Raw genomic sequence first — 11,874 nt, forward strand, 5'->3', positions numbered from 1 at the left:
TCTCTCTCGCTCTCCCTCTCGCTCTCTCTCTGCTCCCCTCCCTCCTTCACCCTCCTCCCCATCTCCTGACTCGGGGCGTGTATGCAGACTCAGGCACTTTTGTCAGAGTGTTTGTGAAGATCAGAGAAAAGTTCTGCAGTGCAGGTTGAGGAGGAGGTTGTGTAATGCAGCCCCAGGGCCGGGCCAGACACACAGTCCCATATCAAAATGCTCCATTCATAAATAGACATGTCCTGTCACTGATAACGTCACCTTTAAGGCACCAAAACTCTGCATTACAGAATTACAAGCGAGAGGAGAAAACAGTGCAGTAATTACTCTATATTCTACTTAAGTCTGATTTTACAATGTGACTTTGAGAGCTTTTCACTTGTTTTATTTTCTATTTCCTCTCACTACTTATCCATCCCCAGATTCCATCCCCCTCTTTTCCTGAAAGGCAGGCTCGTGCCGGGACTCACATTCCCATGGCTCAGGATAATTAACATCCACAGCCACTGCTGATGTGTGCATGTGTGTCCCATTCAATGCCTAGAAGGTCAAACTATCTTGTATATCATGAGGCGTTCATTACTCTCTTGTGATCAGTGTGATGCAGCTGCAAATGCATTGTGATATGAGGGGATGTGTGCAGTCATTTTTCAACGGGATGGCTCCTTTCCCATAAATGTACAAGCGCATCAGTCAACAGCTGACCATCATCATGTGTCTGCACTATTCACTGCAGGACATGACAGGAGAAGTGCTGAGCTCACAGTTTTCAGATTTCAATCCATTACTGTAAATAGAAGGTGACCGTGCAGCAATAATGGATTATTATGATCAGTTTGTCACAAAAAAGGGGTTGGTAAGAGGTTAATAACAGTTTCATACTGGATCAAAGGAGAATTGTGAGTGCTAACAGCGATGCAACTGAGATCATGTGATACAGTGTGCCATCTGAGCCAAGGTACAGTTACGCAGACAGAGGACAAGAGGACAGCTACACATCCATGTTGGACTTCACCTCCGACTTGTTTTTCTCTGCTTACAAAACTGGTATTTATTTTACAAGAGAATAAGGTAAGGTAAAGTTTGCAACTCTGAAGGGCTGTAAGTGAAATTTAGATTAAACAGAAAGACAGCCACGTAAGCTTATTTTGTGCTTTACTTAGTTTGAAAGTACTTAACACCGTGATCTATTATTCATTGAGCAGGTTATGATGTGCATATGCAGACTCTACGAAGGCATCTTTGTTCTTTAGTAGCTCATGCAAAGTTTACAATACTAATTATTTTTCTTGTGTATGTCAGATGTCAGCTCTTACATTCAATATATAACATACTGTATCTAATACAGGCAGGATTTAGTAGAGCTGAACGGGGAGGATAAAGGATCGTCCTGACATAACTCTATGTAAACACAGCAGCAATATCCAAATTAAAATCTAATGTGTGGCACAGGATGTTGAGTGAACATAGTTAATCCACACTGTGTTTGATTAAACAGTACGAGACTGTATCCAACTACAACCTGCGGGGCCTGAAAATAAATTAGCCAGAGGATTACAAACCAATCTGGTTCAGGTCTCAATAATGAGCATATACAGGGTGGTCTGACGGGTGTGGAGCTCTTAGTGAGAGGTAATGTAGCCGGGCTGCAGGCTCACTGCTCTCCTCTCCAGGCCCCTCCACTGGAGTATCAATGCAGCAGCAGTGGGAACTCTTCCAGAACTGCAATAAGAAAAAAAAAAAGAAAAAAACAGCATTTTGCTGCAGAAAGACAGGGTGCTGCTGCAGACCTGTGCAGGACTAACCACACAGTGCCCATGGACAGTCACACTCACAAACAATAACCACATGATATGTACTGTACAGGTATTCATGATTGTGTCCTGTGTTACTATTCATAGATGCCATGTAGGTGACATTTGCTCTTACTGCAGCAAAACGTGTGCTGCTCCAAAGGAAGGAGACAAGGACATATGTCTCAGCACTTACTGTACACATGTAGAGAGTGAGAGCAACACAAGCACTCACACAATGACGTGTGGGAAGACCTTTTAAATAAAATTACCAGTACAACACTGCAAAAATACTCTATTACAAGTAAAAGTCCCGCCTTTAAAACCTTACCTATGTAGATGTACAGACTACAGCAAAAATGTTTTAATGTATAAAAAGGGAAACGTGGTGTCTGTGACTTATACACTGATGCATCAATACATAGCAATTTACAGTAACAACTGTACTTTATATACTGTTAGTAGTTTAGTTCTACAGTTAGGTGATTCCCAACCTATGGGTCGGCCCCACTGGCAAGGGTCCCAAGATAAATCTGGGGGTCCTAAGTGCCATATGTGACATCAGCACATCCTGGACCCGACTCTTCTCAGTGCAAACCTTATGGGACATAAACAAATGTTGATTGCTAATGTGCAACTTAAATCTTGTCAATAATATTTTCTGTTTTAACTTTTATTCTGGTCCGTTAATACCCACAGTTCAGTTAGCAGCTAAAGAGCTAGCCCCAGTTTGTGCCTCGTGTATTAGCATATTCAGGTCACAGAGGTAGATTGGTTTATTTAAAAGATAATTAGTGTTGTTGGGTTTTTTTAAAACCTGAAAAACCCAGAATGCCTGTAACACGAGAGGCTCAAACTGTGGCTACTAATTAACCGATATTTCTAGGAATTGGTAAGAGACCAAAATCAGAGCTAAAAGAGAGTGAATGTCAGACTTAAATTTGCCAGGTGACAAAAACCCTCCAAATAAATGATAATGTTGCTCCATAACTGCTGGATGTGTAAATAAGCAACTGTTTGCTAAAAAGCTCGCCATTTCAATTGTTAAAGCTAACAATATGTCAGCGTTGTTGTTTCTGCTGCCCCCTGGCTGCTGCCCCCCCTCATAGACATCTAAAATGTGACAAGAAACCAAAACTAGACTTTGCTATTTTGTGAGGGTTCATAAGCTTAAATGGTTGAATACCACTGGTTTAAATCCATAACAATGTGTTGTATTTTATAAACTTTATAAAGTAAAATCTTAAACTAAGAGGTACCTAGTAACTACTATCAGATACATGACTAAACTTGGTAAACTCAAGGTAAATATTTGTTATTCAGTTGTTACAATACTTAGAGTTCCTACTCTATGTCCCATTTATTAGTAATATTTAATCACTGCTGAACAAGCTTTTAACTGACTGTGACCCGTAGAGTTGTATTTCTTACCCATCATTTGCAGTTCCTTCCTCTTGTTGATGCTTTCCTTAAAAAGTTAATTGGCTGTAAGAGGTCTTAGATTTGATGATTTGATGCCAAATTCCTTGGAAATGCATCTGTTAACAGCAATTCACAGGTTCTTTGTATGAATGCTACAAAGAACCTGTGCAGCTACTTTTTATTCCACATGTGCAATGTACACCGAGAAAAAGAGTCAGTCTGGCGAAGCCTCTGTGCAGACAGGTTACCACATGTCCCAGGTTAGAGTCCCTCTCCACCCAACTCAATAACTGCTCTCTGTTAAACAAACACTCTAGTTTTGTTTATCTTCGCTTTTAAAAGGACGGATACAATAGCAGGGATTGTGTTTAAAGTCAACAGGAAAAAAATAATTCTCCACTTAAGTATTAAGGAAAAACTGAGTTAATGATACCACCAGGGGGTGATGTGTCCTGCATGCCTCTTTGGTTGTTTTTATGACTTTATGCTCCAATCACTCCACTGGAAGAGAACTCTAAATTTTTCCAATGAGATGTAATGTGAAGCATTCTTGTGATTGTTCAGTCGGTGTTAACTAAACCTGAAAAAAAAACAATGAAAGGGTCCCAGTGAGATTCTTTAAACCTGTTTCCAATATAAATAAACTCATTTCAAGACATGGGCAGCTCCATAGGAAAGACAAACTACTGTTCTAAGGCCCGGCAGTGTGACTGTAACTTATTGTTATGATGTGTATGACAGAGGAAAGGAGTGGCACATGGTTGGTATTTCACACTCACCCACCCAATCCATTTACCTCCCACACACAGAACCTTTTTTTTTTTTAATAAAAATAAACTTCATGCTACTTAATAATTTCAAAAAAAGTGTTTATTCCAGAGTCGCTAAATAGAGATACATATGACAACATTTCAGGACAAGAGTTATAAAAAGTGTAAAGTTCTGTTTATTTTACACTATATACAGAATCAAAATATAAATCACTTGTGCAATGTTGCCATTGTGGTAAAAACACACTTTGATTATCATTTGATATTACAGAATCTCTGGAAGCAAAAATTAAATGACAGCAGCCTGTGCTGTTTTATTTCCAGCAGCATTCAAAAGTGACTGCAAACACACAGTATGACGCAGTTAAATGCTGTTTCTTGCATAAAATTCTACTCTCTGTTGGTGCTTTTAGAAACTAAACAGGAAAAACATTTAATCTGGCAACACCAAAGCTATGCAAACACTGTCTGCACTGGTATAGAGTGCTTTTAACAATGAGCCAAATTAAACCGGATCATCTCTTTAAAAATCTATATTCCATTTATCCAACATGAAAATTCATGATTTTCACAACATTGATCTAAGGCAACAGAGTTCTAGCAGCAGCTGTATGGAAATCCAGTCGAATTAGCACAAAGAAAAAAAAGTTACAGAGGCCATGTATGACAGACCAGACTCACAACCATCAGTCCACATTCATCAAACACACAGACTCCACCTCCATCTGTTTACAGGTCTTGGGGACTACTGCTGCATTTGTGTAAAAAAGTTGTATAAAGCCTTTTGTGGCTCCAGAGGGAGGAAGGCTGATGAACTGCCTTAAGTGATGTCACTTAGGTCAGCGTGGGTTGGGGCTGTAGACAACAAGTTTGAAAATGAATGAAAAGCCCGCTCCACGTCTCTGCTTGAGGCTCTAAGCTACATTAACCTACTAGCATTGCGTGTTGCATTGTGGGTAATGTAGGCACCTGGTGTTGATAAGGAACATCTTTGGTTCTGCTCCTTCTATTTTGTTCCTTTTAAAAAAAATCCATTGTAAATATGTTAGACAGTAGGAGTATAATGCTAAATTGGTGCAGTAGTCTTTTAACTTCTTGTATTAATGTAATTCAGTGACCATAATGCACTGAAAAAATACAATATATTACATCTAAACATTCAATCATGTTAATGAATAGCAAAAAGGTTAATGTCATAACGAGAAAGGCAATTCTAATCAATAAACTAATCTAAAAATCAATGACTAAATGTACACACTTCTCCAATTAGTCATCATCATCATCACTGCCATCATCATCATCATCATCCATCTCTAGGCTTCCTCTTTCCTCATCATGCTCCACGCTGCCTGACTTTCAGACTCCTCATCATCTGAACTATCAACTTCTTTCTCCACTGTCACAACTTTCAGATGAACTGCCTCTTCAGGTAAACTGAAGCAATCACGTAAAACAGATCCAACACACACACGCAACATGCAACATGTATAAACACACACACACACGTAAACAATGAGACAGGCTACTCAGTGGATATACGGCCAAATGTAAAGTCTAGCAAATAAACAAGAGGGCCGCAATGGTTCGCCTTAGCAAAACAGAGATTAAAGAATACAATACCCAGAATCCTCAGCTTGAAACAAACCCAGCGTACCAGAGAATTCATGTACTGCTTCCTTCCATTGACAAAGATGACCAAAACATCAGCTCATAAACATTTCTCCACCAAAGCCAGTTCAAGGTTCTCTGGGTTTAAGATCTCTGCATTTGTAAAACATTTCATCTGTATTTCACAAATTACAGTGGCACATATTGTGAAGCAGAAGAAGCAGGTTAATGCAGCTGCTCAGAAAAAGTTCCTCTTATATTTTTAAAAGGCGATAGAGAGGATATAACTCAATTCACAGCAGCAGTTTCCTGTATGATGTGCTCTTTAAGGATATAATCAATAATGTGTTTGAAGTGGTGATTCAGTCAAAGCATTAACTGGTCAGTCCATGGTTATATGATAAAAGAGCATATCAACAGGGAAAATACAGCCTAATGGTTGCAGTCAGCACTGCTGCTGTGAACTGAAGAACAGCATTTAGTTAGAAAAATCCTCCATATTTAAATCTCCTACTCTCTTTAAAAACTGAATAAAATTAAGTTAGTAATTACAATCACTTTTGGTAAAAACAAGTGTATAAAGATTTACAACAAATGGGGAAAGTGGTACATTACATATCTAATACTGAAGTGAAAAAAAACTACAAGTCATCTTAGAGGTTCACATTGGAGGAACAAACATGGAAGAAAAAGATGCCATCCTGCCCTTAACTTTCATTTGTCTTTTCCAGCAGAGTGGACCCAAACAGCCTCCACACCAGTCCCAAGAAGCAGAGGAGCAAAGGAGCCCTGGCACTCTGGTCCTCACCACACGGTCGGGTCCTTCCGCTCGTGCTCGCGTGGGTGCAGCTCAATGTCATTTCCCCGGTTTTTTCTCCTGTAGAACCTCACCGCCACGAAGATACCGAGGAGGATCAAGATTACAGCACAGGCACCTCCAACGGTCGCTGCCAAGATCCCGATCTCAGAGAGGGACACTAGAAGCAACAAGACCTAGAATCAGTGATAACAGCGGTGGAAACTGATTGCTGGCAGTTGGGGAACAAAACAGAGATACCATCAGAATAAAAAATAAAGCAGTGTCCCTGATTAAACACACTGTCCTTCACTTCATGCTGCAGGCATTCCACTTGCTTAAGTTCTCTTGATGAAAACCTTGATGATAGTGACTGAAAAGCAGAAATAAAATAAAAGCTCCTCCAACATTGCTGTAGTACATTTGATGCTATAGAAAGGTGACAGACGTTTCATCTTTCCGAAAGTTAATCAACCAAGCTGCCAGTCTAACCTTTGTTGACGACTCTGAGGACGATCTCTCCATTACTGCCGTGCACATCTGGGCGGTTGCGCACCTGGCAGATGTAGGTGCCATTAAAGGTCGGAAGCACCTCATGCAGGGTGATGGAGACGTCGCGTTTCAAAACATCTCCCGACCACACCGCATGGTCTTTAAATCGCCCTTGCTTGGGAGGGTATGGTACCTCCTGGTAGAAAAACACCTGACACACAAACACGCACAAACAATAAAGCAGTAGTTTATAAGTCCAAACAAATTAGCAAATATAAAAAAAATCCACAGCTGCTATGGCCACTTCAGCCACTGCCTTTGAAGAACATTTCCTGAGCAACGTACTCATTCAAATATTACTCTCAGAATGGCCACAATTCAGCTGTCAGGTGCTGTATACAAGTTTAAAAGCCACCAAGAGCCACATTGTCATATTAGATTCATGCCATTCATATCTCAGCTACCGGGAGATATGCATCACATGTTGTAAAAAAGACATAAAGTACTGCACTCTGTGTCACCATTAGCTTAGTGCTAACATACACCGATCAGCCATAACATTGTGACCACTGAGAGGTGAAGTGAATAACACTGATTATCTGTTATCGATGCCACCTGTCAGGGTGGGGATATTATCAGGCAGCAAGTGAACATTTTGTCCTCAAAGTTTTTGTGTTAGAAGCAGGAAAAATGGGCAGCGTGAGGATTTGAACCAGGGTGCCCAAGTGGTCATAATGTTAATGTTATGCAGGTGTATGTAGTGCAATGCATCATTTCTTATTTTCTCCTGTAGGTTAGATTTGGCAGGTTGCACACAGAGCTGTTAAAAGAATGGCTATTGTTAAAAGAGAGAGATAATTAAACCAAATATGGTATTTATCTTAATCAATCAACACTTTAGGGACCTATAAAAATCATGACTGGATTTCATTAATAATAACATTAAAATACAAGATATACACACCGACTCATCTGATCCTGAATTTAAGGGACGGAAGTTCCAGGACACTATGACGGACTGAAGTGACACCGGTTCACTGGAAGTGAAGGTGCACTTCAGTTTGACATTAGTCCCATTGACCACTTCCAGCTCTGTCGAAGTGTAAATCTCTATCCCACTGACATGTCGCACCCCTGTAATAAAAACAACCAAGTGAGAAAGAATACTCATCATTAACATAACCTGACTCGTTCACAGCACAGTTACAGTTCAAACTGCCCATGTGACTGTTTCTTATTTCATCCCTCAGTTTCAGAGCAAATCATTAAACCACCCAAACAAGCAGAGCAGTTCACCAAAAGTAGTTCTCACTGCTTATTCAACACAGAAACGTCCTTGACAGTAAAGAGCATAGTGACCCAGATGATTTGTTCAGTGTTTGTAGCTGTATATGTAGCATCGTCTACATCCACTGCTTGAGACTGCAAGACCTCATTTTCTACATGAATTGACTTCAGAACAGCAAACAAGAGAGCAAATAATTCAAATATCTGCTACGCCTACTATGGGTTAATCATTACTTGTGCAGACGGACGCTGCCTTTACAGGTATCTGAAAAACACAGGAAATATCTTATTATCTGAAAAGAGCATGTTTGGATGTTTGTTATTTTTTTGTTCAATAATTTCTCTCATAGGTGACCCCAAAATGAAAAGTTTTCCATCATGTTTTACTTGAAATCATGGTTCAGTATACTACAGTTTCAGGGGTCTGGTAAAGTTAAATAGTGGAGGTAAATCTGGATCACAGTGATGAGCAGACCTGCAGACTCTTCCTGCGGATTAAAGCATTCCTGACCATAAAGTGCAGAGAAGAAGCCAAGAATGTTCTGTAATCCCGAACACGGAGGGAAGAAATTGAATGTATGACAGTAGAAGAAAATTAAACTAAACAGGATAACAGTATTTAGTAAGCCGCGGTCAGTGTCGCACTGACTGTCTGTTTTCATGTGTATCGTCAGCCATAAAAATCCCAATATGGACGGCTGCAATATGCAAATAAAGCTAGATAAAGCTTTATAATGAAGTACTGTAATATAATAACTATGTTTTTAGTGATCATTCTTTCTTCTTATTATTATTATGTTAGTGTGGTTTCCTGTAGACACTGTGAAGGATATAAGATAAAATCATCATCCTAAAACCTGCAAGAGCTTGTTTAACAACTTTATGAGGAAGGAACTGAAGAAGGAATGAGACCAGAATCAAAACTGGTAGTAGAATTTATAAAAAACAATCAGTGCCCATAAAAACTATTTATTATTATTAACTGTTGAAATTGTCCAATTACAGTTTGATGATACGATCTGGTCTATTTTTGTTTAGATTTTATTTTGTACAATTTCCTATTAATCCCTCCTCTTTTGTCACTCTCCAGTTAAAACTGAATTCATGAAACACTTTCACAAAGCTTTGCAGGTCAATCATGCAAATAATAACTTCCCTAATATCTGCCCTTTACTGGAAAGAGACTGGGGACATTATGACTGATTATTCGTGTTACAAAGCCTGCTATATGTTATCTATCCGCTGTGGCGTCAGGAGACTGCTTATCAGACAAACAGCAAGTGTCTACGGGGACACTCTCATGGTGCTCTGCGACTGAATGGCTTCAAGTTTAAAAGTCTACAATCTCATAATGTCATAAACTCATCTGCAATCCCAGCCGAGAGAGAGAGCGCGGTGTACCGTAGTCCAACCCACTATGGCAGGTAAGTTAAAGCTTGCATGTCCAAACAGCTCCTTCATATTCACAACTGGCTGTTTGAGCAAAACAAAATCTCCTGCCAGCACAACAGAAGGAAGTCTTCTTCAACGTCAACATACTTTATGCCACTGCTGAAATTACACAAAATTACACTGAATTTTGACCTTTGTTAAAGCCTCTCCAACAGTCCGATCAATAGCATCTGTTGGAACATCTGGATTTGTGGTGCAAGTTGCAGGTTTTTTGAAGAATGTGTTGTGATGAGTTGTTCCTTTAAATTTCTCATTAATTCCCCCCAAAATCAGACAAAATCTGTCTAAAAACAAGTGTCGTGTATACTAGTTGCACTAATACACTATATTTGTTGACTTGTTGACATTTGCTAATAAACAACACATCTAACAGTTGTGCTCTCACAGAATAACACGCACCAGCACACACAGGCTGCATCCTTTGATTGCTCATCTGGGTGGAAATTACATAAACTAAAGTCCTGAGAGAAATGCCAGTTTTGTGTAGCTCATAATGTTCAGCCTGTCGGAGGTGTAGATTCAACTCATTGGTCATTTGCATAGACCACAGACTGCAGCGTTGTCAAACAAATATCGCTTTAAGTTGGTGCTGGGGAGGCTTTGCTAAATTAGTCTTCCGGTTTTTGCTATAAATGAATCCCTTCATGATTTCTGAGACTTTAACTTTTGGGTTGATTCTGCAGGAATTCAAGCGATTGCATTACTTTAAACTTTTAAATGGTGATTATCAAACAGCTGGCAAAGCTGACAGGTGCTGCTGGTGAATATACAATGAGTAGATCACTGATTGTACTAGCCTAGGGTGGAGAAATAGGCAGGTGTTACATTTAACTGAGACATTACATTCAAGAAAACAATATATGCCTTCTTTGGTTTTTGTTTTTTGTTTTGATTTGATGTTTTTAGGGATTATTTTATATTCTCAGTCCAATTTTGGATGACACATTTCAAATAAACAATACAAGGAAGAGTGACACATAATAATAAGATATAATGTTACGTATATATGGTGGTGTAACAACCCAATATAATATATAATCCACAGCCTCAAACAGTCCACGCCAGCAGGTTACACTCCCTGGTGAGAGGAGCCTTCGTGTTAAAGGTGAACAAGCCTTCAGGTGAAATTAAACAAGCTCTCTACAGACTTTGTCATTCTTCTCGGTGCCGTGCAGTGGGTCTTAATTACAGTCCGAAAATCTCTCACCACAAAGCGAGACAAAGACAGAGTCTCCTAATGTCTCCAGGAAGTTGAAACTCACCTGGCACGGCGAATCCTCCCAGGAGAAGCAGAAACCATATCCGATACATGGGATAAAACATTGATAGTGCCTCAACTCTGGCGGGTTAAGTCCTCCGTAAAAAGTCCCTTCATGTACACTTATTGAATGGAGTGGGGAATACAAATGTCTTCGCAGACTGTGGCAGTTAAAGAGCCTCCTGAAATGTCAACCTGCGTACACAACTGTTACAGTAGGGCGGTGTTCATTCGCTCACTTCTTGCTTAACTTGTTGGCCTCCGACACAACCTGTTGCTCCGCACCTGCTACTCCACACATGCGTATTAGGTCTGCGATTGATAACTCAGGAATGATAAGATGTTTAATTACAAGGGTCTTGTGCTGACTGCTGCCATCTTGTGGCCACAGTATCGTGTCGGAAAACAATCAGTCAGTCTTCAGTCAAGCCAAAGGTCGACTGCATGTGTTGTGTTCAGGTACTATGGAAAATACTGAAAATAATAATAATTACTATTATAATATTACCGCCACTATATTAAGTAGTATATAGGCTTTAAAAAAATACACTTACAAGGTATCAACACTGATATTTTAGATCTAAGATCATTGCTAAAAACTGAAAACATAAGTATGAATTACTTATAGATCCCCTTCAGACATGTCTTAAGACATACACCTAGTCTGCTTACAACAGTAATATGTGTCTGGTCTGAAAAAAAAAAGTCTTTCCACATTAAAATCCTTAAACATGTGTACCTCTTTACAGTTCATACCAACAGAATATTTATTTAGTAAGTAGAAGAAGTAAAAGTGACTCAATGTTCAGCAGTCAACTCATCCGTCTGTCAGGTTTACAGTCGTTGTACATCTCCAACACTATACTGTACCAATGCCTACATTTTTGTTGCAAACAAAGTCGTAAGCCTCCTCTGATTAAACCTATGGCTTATTAAAGTCATATACTGTATAACCACGTGAATCAACATCAGCAGTTTGAGAATAAAGCAACAAAGCCTGCATTT

The 11,874-nt window shown here is 39.5% G+C and overlaps 2 protein-coding genes across 2 annotated transcripts in view; both read right to left on the reverse strand.

Annotated features, from left to right (window-relative positions):
• scn4bb (sodium channel, voltage-gated, type IV, beta b) overlaps positions 1-3,219 on the reverse strand; it is a 7,259-nt gene extending 4,040 nt beyond the window's left edge. The window contains exons 1-3 of the mRNA XM_035666904.1: positions 3,216-3,219; positions 1,921-1,979; positions 1,650-1,713 (exon numbers count right to left, since the gene is read on the reverse strand). Coding sequence (XP_035522797.1) covers positions 1,650-1,713; positions 1,921-1,979; positions 3,216-3,219 — 127 coding nt within the window. The remainder of the gene's footprint in view (positions 1-1,649; positions 1,714-1,920; positions 1,980-3,215) is intronic.
• An 846-nt stretch (positions 3,220-4,065) lies between these two features.
• mpzl2b (myelin protein zero-like 2b) lies at positions 4,066-11,151 on the reverse strand. The gene is given in 6 exon segments (XM_035665944.1): positions 4,066-5,329; positions 5,332-5,410; positions 6,393-6,561; positions 6,873-7,083; positions 7,837-8,006; positions 10,874-11,151. Coding segments are annotated over 6 exon segments (777 nt in total). The 5' UTR covers positions 10,935-11,151; the 3' UTR covers positions 4,066-5,242.
• Positions 11,152-11,874: the final 723 nt, after the last annotated feature.

The sequence above is a fragment of the Morone saxatilis genome, unplaced genomic scaffold (assembly GCF_004916995.1).
Source record: "Morone saxatilis isolate NCDOM2014 unplaced genomic scaffold, NCSU_SB_2.0 Contig20, whole genome shotgun sequence".
NCBI lineage: Eukaryota > Metazoa > Chordata > Actinopteri > Moronidae > Morone > Morone saxatilis.